This window comes from Nyctibius grandis, chromosome 12 (assembly GCF_013368605.1).
Source record: "Nyctibius grandis isolate bNycGra1 chromosome 12, bNycGra1.pri, whole genome shotgun sequence".
Classification (NCBI taxonomy): Eukaryota; Metazoa; Chordata; class Aves; order Nyctibiiformes; family Nyctibiidae; genus Nyctibius; species Nyctibius grandis.
In genome coordinates this window covers 4,739,683-4,762,992 of record NC_090669.1, presented here as the reverse complement: position 1 = coordinate 4,762,992, position 23,310 = coordinate 4,739,683, and the positions used below count along the sequence as shown (strand labels likewise).

The 23,310-nt window shown below is 42.3% G+C and overlaps 1 protein-coding gene across 1 annotated transcript in view; it reads left to right on the top strand.

Annotated features, from left to right (window-relative positions):
* The first annotated feature begins 7,370 nt into the window (after positions 1 to 7,370).
* LPCAT2 (lysophosphatidylcholine acyltransferase 2) overlaps positions 7,371 to 23,310 on the top strand; it is a 31,681-nt gene continuing 15,741 nt past the window's right edge. The window contains exons 1-8 of the mRNA XM_068411268.1: positions 7,371 to 7,490; positions 13,922 to 14,061; positions 15,022 to 15,239; positions 16,563 to 16,675; positions 20,014 to 20,074; positions 21,128 to 21,186; positions 22,486 to 22,520; positions 22,887 to 22,941. Of these exons, the coding sequence (XP_068267369.1) occupies positions 7,383 to 7,490; positions 13,922 to 14,061; positions 15,022 to 15,239; positions 16,563 to 16,675; positions 20,014 to 20,074; positions 21,128 to 21,186; positions 22,486 to 22,520; positions 22,887 to 22,941 (789 nt within the window). The 5' untranslated portion in view covers positions 7,371 to 7,382. The remainder of the gene's footprint in view (positions 7,491 to 13,921; positions 14,062 to 15,021; positions 15,240 to 16,562; positions 16,676 to 20,013; positions 20,075 to 21,127; positions 21,187 to 22,485; positions 22,521 to 22,886; positions 22,942 to 23,310) is intronic.

Genomic DNA, 23,310 nt, shown 5'->3' with positions numbered 1-23,310 from the left:
CAGATCAGTATATACATACATCTTATCTGACAGCAAGTTGCTTTTTATGACATTTTGCAGTAACTGATCACTTAATAGAGAGGCTGGATAAAGATGACTAGGGATTTATCGCCCTCTTGTGAACAGGAAAAAAGTTGCAATCTTTCAGAAAATCAACGTGCAGTTGTTGCTGCTACTAAAGAATCCTGTAGTAAAAACATACCTGTACAATTAATAAACATAAATTCAGATCACTAAAGGTAGAACTGCTGGTTACTGTAATAACCTATAAGAATTTTATCAGAAATGGATAAATTGCAAAATTAAAAATAATTCAAATTCAAATTGGAGCAAATAAGATATTTTTTCCATTTAAGTAGGAAGCCAGCAATCTAACTTCCACAAAATCACTGCCTACAGCAGCAATGCAAACGGCACAGACTAGCTCAAAGGTGTGCTAACCCTCCCTGATTGCAGTCCCAAAATATCCTTCCATTTCAAAGGGAGCAGGAGGATGAAAACATCTGGTTTTGCCATGCAGGAGAAGAGGTGGCCTTTCAGCTGCAATGAATAATCATGGGACTAAGTTCATCTTTGTTTGCAGACCCCAGTGAAGTTCCCAGAGTCAGGACTGGGTGTGTCTTGGTCCAGCTCTCCACAGCAGCTCCAGAAGAAAACAGGCTAACTCAACACTGGGAAGCCATCAGACCTCTGAATTATTTCTAAGGATCTTCCTCTTTGTGGCATTTTTTTTCTCCCTGCTGCTCTGCACCCGCTCAGGGTACTGCTGCTCCTTTCCTTCTCCCTCTACTGTCCCTCTCCTTTCCCAAGAGACCACTGAAATCATGGTAAAAGCCATAAAACGTTCAGGCAAAGCCACCACCCCTCATCTCATAAAACTCTGAAGATGAGAGAAAGCAAGGGTCAGCACCAGCTGTTGGACACCAGGGTTTCCGTGTCACACCTTGCCCTAAGTCTCTGGCCATCTACATCATCCCTTCCCTCTGCTTTGCCTTCTTCATGCACCCTTTACTAACATTTTGGGGGGCTGGACTAAATGATCTTAAGAGAACCCTTCCAACCTGAACGATTCTGTGATTTCTTACTCCCACACACTTCTCTGTGTCCCCTCATAAGACAAAGTGGCTGCTATCCACTACCAGCTTCCTCTTAGACTCAGTCTCTCACATAACTGTAGGCTTTCCCAGGCAGGCACAGGCCCCTCCTGGGTGCACGCGCAGCACATCCACTGCGTTAATACAAATTAATTCTGTTCTTAATTCTGTTCTTCTATCACCACATCTAATAACAAGACGGCTTTCTCCTGTACCTCTTCAACAAAGAAACTTGACCAAAACTCTCTCCTGAGATTATTATCAAGCCATAGCATCAAGATGGCAAGTGCCATTTGACCATGAATAACAGAGTACTCTCATTCTGAGAAGCAAGAGTAACAGTCTTAGAGTAATCTGAGAGCTTCTGTCTCGGTTGTGCTGCCTTCCTGAATTTATAATAAATCCTATCCAAATGAAGGCATCACCAAGCCCTACTAGCACAATGTAATAACCGTTTCCACAAAAAGCTATGTATTAATACTACTTAGCATAATAAATATTTAAAATGATACTGCAGTAAAGAATACAAATTCACCTATGTCTTTCCTGTTCTTAGTAGTGACACTTAATAAACACAGCTTTATAGCTACTATATTTAAATGCAATTAGTTCCATACATTTCCAGCTTAATAAGAAATAATACATATTCATTTCTGCTCATTAACAGTCAGTATATAACTCTTAGCTAATGAACATTCAATTACGTTCCCTGAATACATTGTGGGATAAATTCTCTTTTTGTTGCTTATATCAGTTCGCTTCAATTCAGTTGCTTCTAATTAAAATTCTTTTGCCTCATGTAGACAAAACTGGGTTTTTTGGAGTCCCTGGAGACTTCTTTAAGAGTTCTGTTTTATCTTTATGTACAGTCAGCTCCCTAATTAATGCTTTAAATTGGGGTAAACTTTACTGAGGCTCCTGGGTTCAGTTCAAAGGAAAAAAAAACCCAGTTAATTTTATATCTCATTCTCACACAATTCACTGGAGTCTCTCTTTTTCTTGTAAATCTACTTTTTTCTTTTGTTTTCAAGTGAATTCAATAATCAGGGAAGGTGCCAGTTTGAGAGCACTGGGAGTTGGAGATCCCCCATCATCAGTCTAGAGCTTTCCTTACCCCGAGAAACAGAAGAGAAATTCTTGTCAAGTTGTCTGGTTCTGCAGCCAGCTCAGGTGAGGAACTTTTACAAGATGATTCTCCAAGGAGACATACCCAGTGGATTCCTTGAGATAATACCACCTTTATTTTCACTCAACATCAGCAAGACCCAATGCTTTTTCCTAATTTGTTAACAGAGCTAGCTCAGCAATCTATCTGCCTGTCTAGGACCAAAAATCTAGCACAAGTCCTACTTACTCCACTGGGACTAACAACATGCAAGCTCATCACTTAAGTGCCTCCCGTTGTGGAGGTCATTGTCAGGTATGACTTGCCAACTGAAGTGACTAGGTTCTTGCCTCTGGTTTTACTTGCCTTCTGTCCATTAAGCAGTGCAAAGAGAAAGGAATTCAGCAGAAGCAGCTTCAGGAAACTCTTAGCATGAGGTTTTCCTCTCTGGTGCAGCATCCTAGGACATACTCTTGGACTATTTTACCTATACCTATGGGCCAGATTCTCATACTTAACAGACTGGGGACAGCAACTTCCCTCTAAGAAAAACAGCTAGAAACAACTCTCAAGTGGAGTGAATCATTTGGAAACTTACCAGGCAAGCACTGTGTGAACCCTATGTGCACCAACATAAGGAATATAACACTAGCACATGAATTCTAACATTTAGGGAAGAAGGGAAAGAGGCAGAGAAAGGAATTCCTGTAAGAGGAAACATCTAGGAATACCCAGGAGAAAGCTTAGCTTTAGGGGTGTTTCAGTTCTACTGAACATTAAATGAAAACTCCAAAACACACGTGTATCTGCAACTGTCTTAGAAGATAAGAGGAAGTGTCTGGGTTTGTGTGTGTGCACACGAGTGTGCCCTCTTGGATGGATACATGTATGCCTTTCAGCACATCCTCCAGTCCATAAGTACCTCAGCACTGTGAAATGAACAGTCCAGAACTGCTTTTCTTGTCTGAAGTCACACTAAGACAATAAATTCTAGTGAGGGACATGCAGAGCTAGATTCCCAGCAGCCAGATTGATGGAGCCCTAACGAATTCCACCATGTGTTATCCAGCCCATTACACGTACCCATGGATGGCATTTTTTGTTCAATGCTAAAAAGATACTAGTTCTAAAGACTGTTAAGTAATGCTTGTTTCAGTTACCTTCTATAATCGGATCCTTTTTTTCCCCAAGGTCTGCCATTTAATTTGTCCTTTATCAGTACAGATCTTGAAACAGTACAGGGCGATTCTACTTCCTCTTTCACAGTAAGTATTTTGTCTACTATTGCAGCTGATACTGCCTGCACAACAGACCATTTTTATCCCTGTAGACTTCATCAAGGAGACAAGTATGTCCACACTGCTTAGTGCTAAGCCTGTATCTCCTCAGAGCCTCACACAATGCCTTTCTGATTCTGAGATACAACTATCAAAAATGTTTGTGGCTTTTTAGTTCAAAATATCTGTGGCAGCTTGCCACAGTGCCATTTACATAGCATGATACTGAGGTTGTACGTTGCATGACCAAGGCACAAAGACCTTTGAGGGTATATGGCTTACCAGGATAACACTGGCAGACTGTCCCAGGTGAAGACAGGCAAACTTGATGTGACTTGCGTTGGTCTGCAAGATGGCTGCACTGGTCCCTGGAGAGAACATGCTGTCAGCTGCACCCAGATTTCCTCTTGGAATGTATTAGTCAGCGTTGTTCCAGAAGGGAAGCAGAGACTGAACCAGCATTAGGGCACCATGGCCTGGAAAAAAAGAAAGAAGTTAAATTGGCAATGGAAACACATTGGGAATCTGCTACTTATACCCATTTTGCACAAGTTCACATTTAATATTACAGAAAGACAGAGGAAAATCAGAATGGTACTTTGCATGAAGAAGTTTTGTAGCTAGTCCTTGAGAAAAGGTGGTGGTTTTCCTTAGTAGCAGTTACCAGACGCTGCCCTACCTTTTCTGGGCAGCAGTGTTACACGACTGTGGCCACGAGGTGGCGGGTTTTTGTCAAATGCGGGGAGCCATTCAAACACGAAGCAGGTTTCCAATTTCTGCATCAAAAAATGCCTTTGTGAGCGTGTTTTATAGAGGTAAGACAACAGCCCTATTCAGAACAATTAAATAGGGAAATGCTAAAAGGGGCAACTTCTTTTAGCTTCTGGTTCAGATTAGGAATTACTGATGGAAGATTTTAAAAAAAAGTTTGCAAAGATTTGAAATTCTGCAGTATATGATTTTGTCTACCCCACATTTTATAGAATTGATATATACTGGAATTACGTTGAAATTACTATAGCTTATTAAAATCATTATCATAAGAAGATATGTTGGAGTATATTTTTACAAATGCCAGGAGGAGAGAATAAACTGTCCCAAAGGCAGCTATAATGAGGCAAAGATCTTAGTCCAATTTAAATTGTATATATAATTTATATGAAAAACTATAAAGCTCAATAGACTTTAAAAAAGCTCTGTTTGTATGACGGAAGAATCCCCCTCTTACACTACGGAAATGTTTACTGGGTTTTCATCTGTCACTAATATGATTCACTTGGATTCTATATGGAAGCTACAACTGCTCCAGAGCCACTTTCTTACAGTTTCTAGGCAGAACCAAGGCAAGACAGGGTAAAGCTCTTCAGGGAAAGCATATATCTTCCTAGTGACCTGCAGAACTAAAGCTGTAGCTTCAACCTAGAAAAAGAATTAGTAGCAAACTAATGCTACTGTTCCCTCAATGCCGTCTCTAGCACCATATGCACCTTCTGATGAAGGAAAGATACTGAGGTGATTCCCTACATCAGTTTTACAAAAGTGTGGTGGTGTTTTGTGTTAGTGGACCACTGATCAATGTTCATTTTACCATAGAATCACAGACTAAAAAGGAATTATTATTCAAACGAGATGCTGACATCAATTTAGACAAAAGAACTACATGTGATCGCACCTTCTCCTGTGTTCTGAACATTAAAACTTTTTTTGCACTGTGTTTGTATTTTGGTGCCTGTGATATTAAGCCTTCTTGTTTAGCCTCAGAAGAGTAGAATATTTACAATCAATGTCATTGTTTTTAACAAACATACAAGTGACCAGAAGCATTCTTCTACATAATAAAAGCATCATGTCTGTAAAGCCAGATGTTTTAGTATTTCCCAGTTCTAGAGGTAAGATCACTATCTCAGTTTGGTAAGGAAAGATACAGTGTTTCTTAGAACTCTGTATTGCAAATGACAAGTAATTGTTCAGAAATGGATCTAAGTGTTACCATGTATCACAGTGTGAGTCACAGCGTCAGGCTAGTGACAAAAAAAGCAGCCACTATATAGGGATATATAAATATTATGCATTAGACAAATTAATCCTTCCTGCCCACTCAGTATTGCTGGTCAGTCCTCCTATGAAGTAGTATTTCCAGTCTGGGTACTTCAAGAAAGGTGTGGACTCACCTGAGAAAGGCCAGAGGAAAGCATTAAGAATGATCAGATATCTAGAAACCATGACCTGGGAGAAAAAAAACCTGAAAACACTAGATTGTTTAGTCTAGTGAAGGCTTGAAAGAATGATAACACTACACAAGCATATGAAAAGTAGCTGCAAGAGGAAAGTGACAGTTCTCACATCTACCGAGAATGGATATAAACGGCAATGAAAAAGACTCTGCTCAGATACAGAAAAAATCGTTTCAAGATGTTACCAGAGAAGTGCTGGAACGGATCAGCTAGGGAAGTCATGGGGTTTTAAGAAGAGCTTGTGCAATCATCTGTCAAGAATGATGGAGGCAGAATTGATCTTTCTCCTCTGGAGCTCCCCCCAGCCTTACTTTCTGTGACAATTGTGCTGATCGGGTTCATACACAGCTCTCAGGTTTTCCAGAGCACGGTGCTGGTTGCAAGGACTGGCAATCACGGGGAGGCCCTGGACACCGGCCAAGGGAAATCCTACACTCCTCAAGCTTGCATTATACACAGGCTTCAGTTAGCCCAAATATATCATTATGATTACCTCTCAAGCACCTGCAGTTGCAAAACACAAATAAATATTAATTTTATAATAATTAAGTTTTATTAATTCTGATTATATCTTTGTGGAAGCAGTCACGTCAAACTGGGAACTAAACTATGAGACATTTGTAATTATTTTTGTTACAGCAATACAAACAGTCCAGCAACATACACACTAATGTTGTGTTAGGAAGTATAAATATTTTCGTGTGAAGGACAGACATGAAAAAGGGAGAAGCACCATAACAAAACAAAGCATCTGAGCCAATGTCACGTAAGAGACCAGGAGCCAGCGGTCGCAGACCAGCGCTCTCTGTGCAGACAGAGGCTGGTGGCTCGCTCGCACCGTTGTAGCAGATTACCGTGAGAACCTAAAGGCGTGTTTCCTAAATACGGTCAGGCTGAAACTTCTTTTTGGGGTGAAACCAGAAACAGCGGCGTTTGTGCTCGAAGGCGCTGGGGACGGGGGTGTTTCCCAGCACCCCTCAGCCCGCGCCTGGCCCGGGGCCCGCCCGCCTGAGGCGGCCCTCGGGCACCCGCCGTCCCTGCACAGCCCCTGCACGGCGCGTCCCTGCGGGGCAGCCGTGCGGGAGGAGATCCCCTGTGAACCAGCACGTGAAGAAAGGCTGCAGCCCCTCTCTAGACCTCACCTACTCAAGACCAGAATCTCCGTATCAGCCTCCTGCAGTGGTGAAATGCACCCTTGTCCTGGAAACTACTTCGGCTGCGTGCCATGGCCGCGCTCGCCTCTTTTCTCTCAGACACCAGACCGCGCTGATGCTGAGCACTCAGTGCTTACAGACAACAACTGCGGTATCACACAGCAAACATCGCCTCCGCGCCCGGCGCTGTAGTGTTGACGGGAGCCGTACACGACTCCGGGCAGCGCGGGGCAGCCGCGGAGCGGGAGGAGAGCGCGGGCAGGCGCGGTCAGGCCGCCCAGCGCCGCCCTCGGGTTCCCGCCTGGCAGCTGCCGCCTCAGCACCGGCTCCTCAGGAGCCGCGCGCCTGCAGCCCAGCGCGGCCAAGGGCGGCCCGGCCCGCCCTCACCTGCCCTGAGGGGGCTGCCCCGAGGCGGGGCTCCCCGAGGTGGGCCGGGCCGGGCCGGGCCGGGGTGCCGCGGCCCCCCCGGCTCCCCCGGCGGCTCATGCGCAATCGCCCGGGCCGGCGGCGGCGGGAGCATGGCGCCGCGGGTGCTGCCGCTGCCCAGGCAGCAGTCCTTCTGCCCGCCCACCGTCCCCAACCCCTTCGTCCACCCGCGCCGCCTGAGCGCCAGGGACAAGCTGCGGGTAAGGCTGGCGGCGCGGGCGTGAGAGGGCGCCGGGGCGCGCCCTGCCCGGCGGGCCGGAGCCGGGCTGGGGCTGGGGCTGCCCGGGGCTGGGGTGCGCAGCGGTGCGGGCGGGACCCCGTCCGGCAGAGCGGCGGGGGGGGGCTGTCACCCCCGGTTCTCGCTGGCTGGGCTGCGCCGGGCGCCGTGTTCTGCCAGCTTGTCTAAACCCGCAGTCCTTGCACCGCTCTGAACCAAGGGATTGTCGCCAGTGCGGTGTGAAGGTCAGTGGTCGTTTTAAAAAGCCCTTCCGATGGGACAGGGCGACTGGGTGAATAAATACTGTTTAAAACTGCCGCTTGCTCCGCCGAGACCGCTGTCCTGTCCGGGCGGAGCGCGGGCGCTGGCCGGGCCTGCCCTGCAGCCCGCTCCCGCCTCAGCACCGCGGGTGCACCCCGGTGCCGAGCAGCGAAGGGACAGCAGCAAACCTGACACTCCGCTAAACATCTACAGCTCCTATCTTTCACAGGAAAAGGCATGTAGTAAGAAGACTTCCTTCCCAAGTACGGCATCGTTTGCTTCCTGATCTAGTCTAGTGGTAAGAGAGCAGAACATGAATAGGTTCTACAAATGGTCAAAGCAAAGATGCAAAAGGTTCAGCATAAAAAAGTCACGGTTTTTTGAAATGAAGCTCTTCGAGCCATCGCTTCTCAGAGTCCACAAATTGCATGCTTGCTCTAAATACACACAGGCTTATCGACTTCAAACTTAAACTTCTAATACAAGGCTTACAACAAGCTTTTGAAAAGATCACAGAATCACAGAGTGTTAGGGATTGGAAGGGACCTCGAAAGATCATCTAGTCCAATCCCCCTGCCGGGGCAGGATTGCCTAGACCATATCACACAGGAACGCGTCCAGGCGGGTTTTGAATGTCTCCAGAGAAGGAGACTCCACAACCTCTCTGGGCAGCCTGTTCCAGTGTTCAGTCACCCTTAAGCGCCGTGTTCTGCCAGCTTGTCTGGCAATGTGCATGATCATTACAGATAACACGTTACTCCTAGAGAAAACAGGAGTCCTGTTTGACTCCGGTTTGCACCCTGTTTTGAATCACAAGAATGAAGTACTGTCCCTCTATGCATTGTGTCAGATGCCTCAGCTCTAGAGTGAAGATCTCATATTCTCCCTGATAAGATAAGCTAAAATACAAAATAACTTTTACAGTAGAACTAATTTTACGTCTGGGTTCAGGGGGAGGGAGTTAATATCTTGATTCCATGTTGCAGTGTAGACAACAAAAAAAGGTATCCCCAGTTCCACTGGGTTACTGACTGGTATCACTGGGTGGATTGAATTAGGCTTCTGAGCTGAATGCTGTCCCCAGTACAGCTTGTGCACAAGTGCACACAAGACTTAACAGGGTACTTTTACAATTAAGAAAGCAAACAGTATTTCTGGGCTTTGATTTTTAAAAACATTCACTTTAAAAACTGAGCTGATGAACCAAACATGAACTGACATCTCAGTGAGGACAATGAGGACGTCAGCGTGTAGGTGAACTTCCAGCATTTTCTGCTGATTGTTATAAATATCTGAGGCTGATGTGCAACTAAATATTTTATGTTTCGTATAGCTCTTCCTCAAGTTACAGTGTTTGCCCTGAAGGTAGCTGGATAGAGGAAATGTGAGACACCTGGAAAACAATTTCAAAGCCTTTTATCCCCTGTGTTTTACTAGCAGCCTGAAATACGTTTCAAGTGCACCTGAATCAGTAGCTGTAGGCATGAACCCTGAGCTAAAGAAACCAGTTTCTTAATGAGGTTCCAGAACTGGACAGCTTTCTGTGCAGGCTGTTCTTTCTAGAGGATGCACAGACTACTTTCAAAAGCTTGCGGTTTTAAGCTACAATTACCATTTTAGCTATAATAAATATATCCTACTTTTTTCCTTCAGGAGGAAGCGATGAAAAACATGGTATGTCTTATAGCAAGGTATATTCCATACACAACTCCACAATGCCCCTGGAAGGAAAAGCACCCGGCTGGGTCAGGGCCTGGTGCTACTGAGCTTTGAAGCAAAACTGCAGTAGTCACAGAATTTTAAAGCAGAAAGACATAAGAGAGAGAGCCTTTTTGTACTGTGTGCTGCTTCCTTCTACTCTTCTTCCCCTATAGTCACAGAGACTAGGATACGTCCTGCTCTCTGCTTTTTCCTGTAAATGTTTGCTCCTCTCTTGCCCAGCAGTGTGTATGGGACCAGCTGGGAATCAGAGACTTACCAGTGTTACTATAAACTTCAAAAAAGGGAACTGTCCCTTCTCTTTCCATCTAAATCAAGTGTAGTGTATCTCTATTCTTGCATGTTAAAGGATTGTTTTGTTATATTCCCCCTATTCTATACGGTTCCTTTAACATACACTGATAAAAACAGATAAAATTTCAAAACCCTCTCTGGGAGCCCAAGGCTGGATTTTCATATGTTGATGAATTCCTTGAATGTCAAGGCTGCTGTTCCCTGATGAACGGAGCTTGAAAGTGAGACAGGCTCACTGTTTGCATTTCATTTAGCTTCAGATAGAAAAATAGGCTGTAGCCAGACTGAAAAGTGGGGTGAGAAGACTGTACAATTTTTTGCCAGTCCTTGTATTGCTAGTAGTTTACCCACCAGCGAGACTTTGTCTTTCTTTAGAATGTGCAAAACAAGGATCGTTTGTGCTGTGCTAAACATCTGCCTGTGCCAAACAAGGTTTTGAAACAGTTGTTCAAATACTTCTGGTTTCCATCCTCTGGCTGAAGCTGGCTGCAATACATTGTTGGGATTTTTTCTGGTTTTAGTTCTGCTCATCCTGATTGCTCACTTGCCCTCCTAACTTCTGAACTGCAACTGCAAAGCACAAATACTAGTTCAGTTATTACCAGATTCCACTTTATTCAGAAGAGATGCTCAGTGGATTTATGTAATGGTGAACTATGTAATGGCACAACCAGCATGCTAAAAGCATTATTTTTAACCCCGTGCTTGGAAGCAAGCAGCCGGACTGCCTGGCAGAGCTCTGAGGTACTCTGGACACTCATGGAAGACCCTGTCTTGCTATGCATGTACTGCTTTGGGAGACAGTCCATCTGATCACAGTTTCATATGTCAGAGGAGTTCAGTGGGAGTTGGGCTTCCTTCTGGCCCCCAGCCTGCTCTTCTGCTGCTTCCTAGATAACTTGTCAGCAGCTGAAGTTGAACAAAATTTCGAACTGAATTCTGTGGCTTTCTGATAGACCTGCTTTTCCCCTTCCCTGGTTCCTGACATCAGTGACAGTATAATCCCCTGTATTGCTCGAGGGTCAGTCAGCTGTGGGAGTGCGACCTGGACTGCAAGGACTACTGCAGGTGTCTGCAGCAACTGCAGTGACAGGCTCTGCAGTTCTAGCAGGCACCTTAAATAGAAAGTACACAGGAGATTCCAAATGTGGGAAAAAGTTCTTTGGATGACTCAGAATAATTCTCTCTTTGTGATTAGTGTATACAGAAGCTGGAGGGGCCCTGCTCCTACTTAGTAGTTACTAAACTTTGAACCTGTATTTTCTTCTGTATGTTTTTCTCCTTCTTTTCTAGCCTACCTTGACCTTTCTCTTTTCTGTCCTTTTCTTACCCTAGTCTGCAGCTGATGGAGCAGAAATCAACTCTGCCTCATTACACAGTGACCTAGAAAGCCAATAGCTTGCATCAGCAAATCAGTACCACCTGCGCATCTGCCTAAAATAGATTAATGAATTTATTAGTTTTGAGGAAGGGATTGTTTTGCTTTTGTTATTGCATCCTTTATTTTTCATTGTAGGTCCGTGCATATATATTCTTCTTTTTCTTCATAAAGAAAAAAGTTATTTTAAGTCAAAACACACTGATTTATGCTTATGCTGCCCATTCTGGATAACTGAATGCAGCTGAAATGTTGAACTGGGAGTATAGATCATAGCACAAGAGGACACATATGGAGAAAAAAAGACACATCTGGTTTCGGGAGACAAGCAAGGAGTCTTGGTTGGTTTAACTTGCTACCTGACTTTTTCAGATTCGCCACAACTGGCACCAGAGAGAGTGGGAGCAGTAGATCTCCAGGGCCGAATCCCTCATACCCAGCTACTGAACCCATTTCTGTGATCCAGAGCAGTCCTTTGCCTGTTGTGCATGAAGTAGTGGTTCAAATTCCATAGCTAGTTATATACAGCTGTTAAATAAAAGAAGAAAATAATCATATCTGAATGTTCAGATCTCTCCTGGAAACACGTTATATGGCAGTGCTTACAGAACATAAGCATCAACACTGTGTACCCGCTTCTCATGCTTATCCTAATTTACACTGTATATCCACTGTCATGTTTGGTCTGTTCTCACTGTGCCTTTTGTAACAGAGAACTGAGTCCTGAAGGCCCCCAATTCTTGTTAATCCTCATCAGTATCACAGTTTAGAGCCAGAGCCTCTCCTGAATATTGACAAGAGGACAGTAAGAGGACATTATGTGAAGATGGAAGGGATTTGGTGGGGAGGGAAAGGACCATGTTGATGAAAGGAAAATTAGAACCAACATACTATGAATTGGGTAAATAATACTCAAAGATGCTTATATTCCAAATGTACTGCAACCACTTGTTCCTTTTTAAAGAAAAGAGGTAAATTAAAATTCACCGTGTTGCTTAATAATCATAGCTCAAGTTGCAAACTATTTTGTAAAACTTACTTATTATTAAAAGCCTTGCTTCTCCTGTACAGTAGGTAGCCATTGCTAAAGAGCTGACTAGAAAGGCTGATTTTGAGAGAGGAACACTGTTGTTCAGTTGTAGATTTTCTTAAAAAATAGTGAAGCATAAAAATAGTAAGCTCACAAGCGTAAGTTAAACTAGCATAACTCTCCTTCAGTAACCTCTACCATACTTCTGAACTGTCCGTGTGTGACCAGTGATGCACTCTCATATAAGTTTTGAGGGACTTTTAGAAACATAGCCCAAATAAAATAAAAACATTCACTATTACAGTTCTGCTTGGGTGTGTATTGTTTGTGCATATGCGTGCACACAGAGCTGATCGCCACCAGTGAGTGGCAGCTGAGCTGGATTAGGTGCCAAAAGGAGCTGAACCATTTCCTAGCTTACCAGGAATGCTAGGCGGTGGCTTCCGCATGCTAACACAGCTCACCTGCCTCCCAGAGCTGTGCTTGCTCAATCTGCATAGTGCGTGTTGTGCCATAAAGGCTCACCTTCAGGATATAGTTTCTAACCTAATTTACTGGGATAAAACAATTAAGAATTTCTTCCTGCCCTGTACCACAGCAGCCTGTTAACAGCCTTGTGCCAATACACCTGTTTCCTGGAGCTGTGCATGAAAAAATGCAAGCTAAAAATTCCTTAGCGGGGGCTGGGGATGGTATTTGAGGATTATTCGCAACCAGGGCATGTTAGTGTTTCTCCTTCCCTCCACTCCCCTTACAAACATACACAAAGAACTGAAGAAGCGATGAACAGGCTTGGATCTGGTTTCTACTGGTTTTGGTACCTAGCTTGACTGTCTGTGACCATAGCAGAACTCTCTCAATAGTTTCCTTTCTTCAGGTTAAAGCAAGCTAGTAACAGCTTCCTGATTGCGGGGAGGAAAGGGAACTAAGCTTTCTCAATTTATTCTGAGAAATTGAAGGAGGTCCTAGCACAAAGATTAATATTCAAGATACTTCAAACAGGAGGCAACAAGTTAATCTTCATAATCAGAAGGGTTCTGCTGTATGTTTACAGCAGGCTGTGAGCAAACCACTTCCAAAGGCAATGAGCCAAGAGCTGCTACAGCAGCTTCAACAGCAGCACTGTAACGTCTGGATGTTTGCCTTAAACCACAGGTTCAGTTTTACTGAAAACTTCATTTTGGTTAAGTCCCAACTAGGGGAAATGAAGCTGTGTTGCCTGTGTACTACTCCAAGCACGAGTAATGAGGATCACTTGCAGCAATAGTGTGACTCAACACAAGATTTGTCATTTTGAAAGGGCAAGAGCACATTTTAGTCATCTTAACAATCCCACTTGGCTTCTCGACAGGCAGCTAGTGACAGAAGGCTCTGTAGAGGAGATAGGTATCAGCTGGGCAGACTCATCTGAGCTGGTTGTATGCTGCAGACCAAGTCTAAGTATAAGCTAAAGCCAGCAGACTCTGTTTACCTTCTCTGTCTAACAACATCCAAGCCAAAAACTCAAATACTCAGATGTTCCAGTTCTACCTGAAAAGGGAACCCGAAAGTGAAAATGAAACGCTGTGAATGACTGACTTCCCCGTATGAACGCTGGAATCATTAATGCTTTCCTTACTGAATCACATAGCAGTAATGTCAGTATTGTAAAGTCCCTATAATGTAACTACACAGATATCACCATCATTCCTGTTGATACAATTTCTTAAGATTTTTCCCCCCTTTTTTCCAGACTGTTCTTCAGGGGATTATTTTGCTTCCCCTCCGTGCCATATGCATCACATTCATTTTACTGCTGTCATGGCTGTTTGCATCAATTGCAACTTTCCGTCACCCTGGAAAAGGATCTGTGCCGCTTAAAGGATGGAGAAGGTAAAAAATGACCAATATTTGTGAAAACTCTGTGCTTTTTTTTTTTTTCAATAACACAAAGCCAGGGTCTAAAGCTTCGGGTTTTTTTTTCCTCTCCTTTCCTCCTTTTGATTAAAGAGGAGCCCTCAGTCAACAAATCTGTATAAAAATCTTTAGAGACTATTTGTAAGCCAGAACTTTAGTAATAATACCGATAGGAATATTTGAGAAAAGAACCTCATTAAGAGAAGTATTTGGTAATGTTACGTAGGCTGAGTTTCTGTGTAGCCTTTGTCATTCCTGCTATACTATAATTTATGAGAAAATTAGCTTTGAGAGCTCCTCTCTTAGCTAGGTTGCCCTTGAAGGAGTATTTTACAGCTGCCTCTGTGGGTTCTGGGTTTCAGTTGCTCAGCTTCTGACCTCAGAGTAGTGAAGTTCCCTTCTAAGCTGTGATGCATTGCAGCTGCACACGGGAGGAGGAGACACGGGAAGCGAATTCTAACAAGGCCAAGAGATTACGGAGAGTCCCATGAAGGGAACATGTTCCAGTAAAGCAACATTGTAATTTAATCTTACTTGTTTAAAACTGATAGTAAAAGAACAGTATCAGTTACCTAAGTTCTAACAAAAAGGACAGGGAATCTGCCAATTACCCACCCTCCCCTCGCAACAGTGTTACGCTACGATGCTATAAAACATGCCAAGAGAAATCGCGTACCTGGGAGGAGGGTTGAGCGAGGTGCTGTACATTGCCTTATCTTTAAAATTATAATCTGTCACCATGAAAAGGTGATGTTCCCTTCTCTACTACTACTTCTTTCTCTTTAACCCTACACTCTCCCGGTGAGTAGTATTGCTACCCTGTGCCTGGCCCCAGTGCTGGTGAGAACTAGGAAATCTTTTATGGGCTTTTGTTTTAAAGTTCAAAAGAAATACTAACTGTAAGATGGATGATATTTTTGTGTTTCTGTTTACAAGGAGGATGATCCAGACAACCCTCTCACGCCTAACTCGTACCTTGTTCTTCGTAATGGGTTTCCAAGTTAAAGTAAAAGGGAAAATAGCAAGTCAACTGGAAGCCCCAATCTTTGTTGCAGCTCCTCATTCAAGCTTTTTTGATGCCATTATTTCTGCCCTAACTGGAATGCCATCAATAGTGTCTAGAGCAGAGAACCTGTCAACTCCGGTATTCGGCAGTAAGTATTTATGAAAAAATAAAATGTTAAAAGTCATCAAGTTGACATGAGACCAAAAATCTGAAGTGATTTAGGGGCAGACTTTTAAATCCTTAGGTTCCAAAGATACCAACAGATTATTTCCAGTGAAATCACTGGGACAACTTATCTTTCTGAATTTGTCAAAATGTTTAAAAGTATGCTGTTTCTCTTCAGACATGGAATATAATATCACTTTAAATTTGCTTTATGTTGGAAGTGTGTTTTGTAACTGCTCAAGCTAGAAGTTTTCTCTTAAAATTCTCCCAGTAGGTAGCTTGAGAAATCTGTTCAACTGCTGTCTGTTAACAGTGCGGCCCACAAATACAGAACACAGATTGGTGAAGGTTATTTCAAAACAGACCCAAACTACAGCAGTCTGGAAAATACCATATTTATAAGTTTAAACTTACAAGCACTGTTACAGATTTTTTTTTAATGGGAGTCAAACCAGGAAAGAATAAAAGAGAAGTTACTCAAAAAGGAAATGCAGAGAATGGAAAAGATCAGATGATTCATGCTTCTATTATTTCCTCCTCCTTTTGGCATGAAAAGAATCCCCGTTTGCATTATTACTAAAATCAGCTGTAGACTTTCTGCTGGCTGGCTGGCTCTCATCTCTATTGGACTCTTAAAAGAATAAGCCAACAGGAACTCAAAACTAAACTCAGTAGGCAACACAGAAAAGTGTCTTTGTAGGAAATAAACTAACTGATAATATATGGACCTCCTCTTAAAAGCACAGGGGAGTGGGACATAGAAGATAATTCTTCCCCAAGTTTCTCATCACATCTCAATAGGTCCACACATCCTGATGTAGACTTCTGACAAAATGAGGGTGTTTTTTTCTGTAATTTACACACAAGCTGTGTATGCTTTGTAACTGAAAAGGGACATCTTACTTCTTCAGCATAGCTTAAACTATTTGTTGATTGCAGTCTGCACGAGATAGGCCTGAGCGCTGCCCATTAGCAGAGACCTGATCAGGTCTTTTCCTTAGAATTGTGTGAAAATGCTCAGTGGAAGATAACAGCAATATCAGCAGAATGTGTTTGGGTGAATTTGGCATGTTTATACCTACTGTAAAGCTCCTCAGCTGGCAGTGTAGATATATATTCTGTGTCTTACTTCCCATTTTGCAGAATGAGGACAATAACACCCTGTTATCTATTTAGTCTGAAAGCTGTTTGTGCACAGTCTGTCTCCTAGTATGAGAATAACAAGTTTTTTGCTACAAGAGAGCCTTGAACCCATGTGTTTTCTAAGCATGAGCATAAGACGAATAAAATGTTATCTCTTTCACAGCAATTTTAAGTTCCCTTCAGCCTGTATCAGTTTCTCGTCAAGACCCTGATTCACGAAAGAATACGGTCACCGAGATAACTAAGCGGGCATTATCAGGAGGCCAGTGGCCACAGGTAATAAATATACGACTACTTTTCTGTCATGTATTCATATTCCATATTCACTGTGCATCATAATATCACGAGTGCCCAGCTGAACAGGATTCTGTTGATGTACAAAGATTAAGTTAGCTCTCAGGTATATGACTGGTTTAGGAAAGGAAGATGAGAGGCTCATGCCCAGAAAGAGTTTTGTTGTGACAAATGGGTCAGTTAAAATCCAGCCAGTACCAATTGCTATTCCAAATGCAGATGCTCTTGACTTTCTCTTTTCCCTATTCAAGTCTCAACATGCTGTCTTCAGTGTAGCAGATGACTTGGATTGGTATATGTGAGTCAGTATTCTCAAGCTAGCTCGTGCATGAGAAGCTATGTCGCAAAGCTGCGGTCACAACAGTTAGGGGATGAGCAGTTGATGACATGGGTAACCCAGGCAGTCCAAGCTCCAGTGTGAACAGTACTTAAGCTTAAAACATCAATTTCACATGTGGAGAATAGCTGAGGTAAAGCTGAGCTCGCTCTTTAGGTTAATTATGCACTAAACCCAAGACTTTTAGATTGGTCTGAATTGTGGAAAGATTTTAACATGGAGGCAATAGTTACTGATTCTGCACAGCGTTTCCCATGGTCATTCCTCAGCAGGAAGCTGCTGTTGTGCTTCTAGGCCTTGGATGGCTTTCCATCCTGAAGAGCTAGTGGGGCAGGTGGTGTGCTGGAGGGAGAAAAGTGTTGAGGCAGCAACTCTGCTTTTACAACAGGCAGAGGGCTGGGATGGAAATCCACATCCTTTGCAAGAAGAAAGACCTGGAGCAGTTGTGAACCTACTGACATCTCATTTGGTAGTGCCTCTCTGCTTTCTTCTGTTGCATTGAGTCTGGTCTCATGTTGCCTTCAGATACTACGAATACAGCATCATTGCCACACTGCTGGACAAATACAGTCAGTGATATAAGACCTTTCTCCAAAGATATCCTGTGCAGATTTGTGTATGAACTCATGCTTTGTGTTTTGAATTAGTTCTTGACTTGTTTTCTTAGGGGTTAATTTACTTAAAACCTCAGAGTGACTGGTTCAGTAGCTAAAGTCACAAGATCTCTTTAGCCATAGTTGGATACCTCCTAAATGCCTGAAAAAGGTTAACTTTTCCTTCACTTTTGTTCCAGTGAATGACTCTTAAGGAAAATTAAAAGAGACGAGTGAAAATATAGACTTCAGTAGCTGGAAGGGACCTTAAACCATCATCTAGTTCCAAGCCCCCCTGCCATGGGCAGACACCTTCCACTAGACCAGGTTGCTCCAAGCCCCATCCAGCCTGGCCTTGAACACTGCCAGGGAGGGGGCATCCACAGCTTCTCTGGGCAACCTGGGCCAGTGTCTCACCACCCTCACAGGGAAGAATTTCTTCCTTATATCTAATCTGAATCTGCCCTCTTCCAGTTTAAAACCATTACCCCTTGTCCTATCACTACATGCCCTTGTAAAAAGTCCGTGAATGCACTGCTGTGCTTTCTGAATAGTCTCTAGAAACAGAGAAGATTCAAGTAGGGAAGACCAACACTTGCCACTTTTTTTGAAGTGGTATTATATAGGCATTTCATGCATCATTTTTACTTAGCAAGCATCTTACAAAAACCTTTTTAGTTAGTGTTTAGGCTACTTTAATTTGACTCATAAATGCATTTTTCTAAGATGCTGTAAATATTTTTAGAGCCTCCATTACTTTTTTCAATTTGTCACTTATATGGAGGATTTTAAATATGCACATGTCATAAAGCTAGGAAGGCTTTTTTGTTTTGTAATACTATGCTTACAAACTACACTGATGCTTAGGATTTGCTGAACTGTTATGATGTGATGAAGCGATTCCAGCAAAGCCCTGGTAGACCTAAACTCTGCTGAAAACAGCATGGGGAGGAAAGGGGAATTGGCTCTACACCAGTACTGCACTTGGGATAAAAATTAGATATGTATTATGGCATAAATAGTCTATGAGTCAAGTAATTTGGGAATCTCCAAGACTGAGTCAGCAGTACAACTGGGGGTGTCAGTGGGTGATTCCTAGTCCTGTGCCCTGGCCACACCTTCCTCCTACTCTTTTTTTTTGAGAAACTTGACCACAAGGTCATATCTGTCATATTCTCTTCAGAGTGCCTGGGCTGCATTCTCTTAGCACAATAGAAAAGAAAGAGTAGCTGGATTCCCTGTTCCCTCCTCCTAAAACCAAAACACAACAGGCTGGGCAGCACATGTGCTTATTAAAATAGCATGAGGTTCTGATCAGTGCTTCTCCCAACCCTGTACCAAAGCAAAGGGGAAGGAGGGAATGATTACTTACTCTTTGGTCAGTCACTAGTATGTTTTCTGGGGCTTATGACATACGCTAAGCAGAAACATACCCATTTTTTGTGTCCACAGCACCAGCGAACAATTTCTGATTACAGAACGCATAGTCAAGGACTAAGTGTAAATCAATATGTGCAGCTGTCTCTTATCGTACCTTTGAACAGCCTGTGTCTTTTGTGTGTGACTAATGATGCCATCTTTCATCTAGCCTTGACCTGTTCATTCGGACTGAAGTGGGAGCACACCTTGAACACTCTTTTGAGCCAGACCAGTTCTTGCGCTGAGGATTTTTTGGAATGCTGCTTATGGTCCTGTAGTGATATGAGAAACACAAAGCTTCCTTGTGTGCCATAGGGGGCCGGATTTGGTGTGTCCCATTGCAGCTCACTGTGCATCTAACCTAGTATCTTTCAGACACTAATTCAGACACCTGGGTATTGGTGTGTCTGAGTCATTCAGGTTCAGAGGGTGGGTAGTGGTGTGTAATGCCTTCAGAGCTCTGCATCACAGATGCACATGCTCGCTCTGCCTTTTGCTGCTACCCCTCAAGCTGTGATCTCGTCACAGCTAGCATCTCGACTCATGTTGGTAGCATCTGTGCCTGTAAATGTTCAAGTACCTCGCGCACTTCATGTCAGCCCAGACTCTTGACGTTTATATGCCCAGCAGTTCAATAAAGAACTGCCAGCAGAGGAACAATTCTCATTATCAACAGTAAACATTTCAAGTGAAACACTGAAAGCCTTTTGTACCCTATTTCTGAACTGATAAAGGCCTTTCCCCAGAACACCTCTCTTACAAAGCATTTGTTTCCAAACAAGATGGAGCAGGTTATTATTACTGTGAACATCCTTCACTTATTTGTTCATTTCCTTTTGAAACAGTAATGATATTCTTGTGATGCAGTGTAACATGTCACAGAGCTTGCATAAAAAGTCAGCCTTCATATAACTGATGCTGAAGTATTAAATGTGTGTGTATATATATATTTCCTTCTCTTTAAATCCAAGATACTGATTTTCCCAGAAGGTACCTGCACAAACCGATCTTGCCTGATCACATTTAAACAAGGTAAGAGATTTTGTCACATCTTTGTTGGAAAATAATGTGTGAAATACTAATTTGGTAGTTCTAGTAAGGCTATACTTCTGCAGGTACCTTATCCACAACAGCATTGTAGTAATGTCTTATATCATTAAAATGTCAACATTGTAGTAATGTCTTACATCATTAAAGTTTCAGTGGCACTAAACCCACTATTTTATACTAGTCAGTTTACTTTTCAAATTTTTGGTATTTTGTAGGATGCAGAATATCTATGATGTATATGGTGAGTTGGTTGGGTTTTTTTCTGGGTACAGCTTTCATCTAATTTATTTACCCAGAAACTTGGCTGTGACTATTATCAGATGAACTACCAAAATACATGCTACTTATGATGTTCTTTTAGCTCAACTTACAGTCATGCCATCTTAGATTCCTGCAAATTTTGCCATGCAAGACTTAGCAACCAAGTTATGAAATCACTTTGCATAGTGCTCAGCAAGGCTGGCCAATTGATTATTTTTAACACAGAAAGGTACTTGATAGCATCACTGATCACTTGATTGTTGTGCTGCACTTCAGTTAAAGCTGTAGTGCTCTCCTTTCTTACTGTTGTGCAGTGTCTTGGGTAGTAAAGATAAAAAAACAGTACTGTGTGCTCAGATCCATGTCACTTACGAAGATGATCAGAACAGAGAAGAGCTCAGGAAATGCTTAACAGCCTTGTGAGCATCTAATCCTTTGAAATGAATGCCAGTCAATAGGGAGATAATACACAGAAAATTAGTTTGAACAGTCCAGGAATCTTAGACAGCTTTCTCCCTCAATGGAGACTAGCCCTTTTCTGTCCCAACATCTTGCCAGTTGCACTGGCAATGTAGAAAAAAAAAAAAACACCCCAAAAAAACCACCACCACCAACAACAAAAAAAAAAAAACAAAACAAAAAGAACACTTTCTGTTCTTCTCGCATTTTTAAAAATTTCTCCTTCCAGGTACCATGTCTTACATGAATCACTTAAAACTCCCAACTGCTGTATTAAGCTTAGCCTTAACAATCAGTTCTAATTTGTGGTTGCAGGTGCCTTTGTTCCACGAGTCCCTGTACAACCTGTGTTGCTCCGATACCCCAACAAGCTGGTAAGCAGAACATTCTTCTATCACTAACTATACAGAAGTCAAAATCCTGACTTAAATGGTCCCTACAATAAATATTTTGCATTGTCAATGAAGAATCTATTGTCCTGAGCTTTAGCACTGGAGAGCTCCTGGAAGCAGCCAGGCTTCCCAAGTGTCACCATGGTGTAGTTGCTATTCTCATTGTGAAAAACTTACTGCTGGGCTTCTTAGCTACAGTCAAAGTGAGAGGGAGCACAGGAAAGTATTGCAGCGGAAGTCAGAAACTTCCTGCAAAGCCACAGAGCCTGTACTTTGAAGTCTAAAATGCACACAACATCCCTACTGGTCATCACTTTTTTGTTTAAGCTCAAAATCCTTACTGCAAAGGGGCTTGCGAAGTTTCTAACAAAAGCAAACCAGAGCCATGCAGTACCTCCAACACCCCCTCCCTTCGGGCACCTCAGGAGGGCACCTTTGCAGATGGTTCTTTTCGTGCAACTTTCCCTTGTTTTGCCGAGTAACTGATTACACTTTCTGCCCAGTACAGGGGTACAGACATATGGCTCTGCTTCACTGACAGGTGGAATGCTGGGACCTGAGTCTAGCAACTTGTTAGCTGCCTTTTTTACTATCTGGTAAAATCCAACAAATCCAGAAAAGACCAAACTTTTCATTCCTAATGGTTTTTAAGATTAAAAACAAGTGATTGTTATTGTTGTTGTTATTTACAAAGATTCCTTCGTAAAATCCTTTTACAGATCAATTTCAAAAATGAAGTGAACCACTAAAGGGGATCGGTACCGCATTTCACTGATAGGATTAAGGATCTGCAGTATACACTGTAAAAATTATATCTAAGGAGCAATAAACATAGAATAAGAAAAAAAAAGCAAAGCAAAAAAAAAGCAAAGCAAAAGCATGATAGATTACCTATGCAGAAATGTCCTTAAAAACTAAATCAAACATATTTATGAGGGTGTCCTTCTAAAGGGACTGGTGAAGTCCTCTGAAAAAGTCTTACTAGATTATTTTTTTCCTACTTCTGTTGTTTGGATCAAAATTAATGATTTAAAAGATCTAAGTAACTATATAAATTTTATTCCCACTTGTTTACATTATCAAAAGTCTGCTGTGCTTATTTCCACATTTTTAAGGCAAGGAATCCTAGTCACCTTGACACCTTTATTTATTTTCGGTACAGGACTATGAAACCATCATCTGCTTTTACTAAACTTGTGCCTGTTTCATATTGTAACTTACCTGCTCTCTAACTTTCATCTGATTTTGTCATACACTTCTGTGTTTTATTTTTTTCCTTAGGACACTGTGACCTGGACATGGCAGGGCTACTCATTGTAAGTTTCTTAATCCTACTGAAAATTACATATAGAATTTTTTTCCCCCGTTGCTAAACACTCTGCCAAACAGATTCAGCTAAGCCAAGACACATGTTCTTCTAGATCTTTTTTTATGAGGGGGAAATACTTGGGGATAATGCTGTCACATTCAGTAGATTTCATATCTGAATGGCTAGAGAAAGGGTTTGCAGATGGGGAAGAATTATTTCCAGCTCTGCCACTGTTTTGTTTAATTTTATTCTATGTTTTGCACGTTACACTAGAGCAATGTATTTTTGTCAGTGCTTTACATAGTTTCATCTGACATGCAAATACTTTGTTTTTAAATAAGTAAAATGTGTTTTTCTTCCTCTTTGTCTGCAGAAAAGAGTTGTGTGTAATGACGCTGTGTCAGCTCTTCACAAGAGTAGAAGTTGAGGTAAGAATTAGAAATATTTTTGTACTAAGATTCAGCAACCAGGGAATTTATACTTTAATATAAATGCATTATTCACATTATTAGTCACTGTTAGTGAACAATAAGCAAATGTCTCAGAAACAAGAACCGAATCACAGTGAATAGTATATTTAGCTATGTTGTCCATATCTGTGTATCACTTAATCTGATGAGTTCCTAGAATAAAGCTGTCAGAAATCCTTTATTTTTAAAGCATTGTAAAATCATTGCTAATTATCACCACATGCATTTTACTGATGTTAAAACTAAGAATTCTAATACGTTCTGTTAAAGGTAACAACTTCTCTCTTTTTCCCACCTTCTCATTTCCCGGCTTCTTTCAAAGTATCC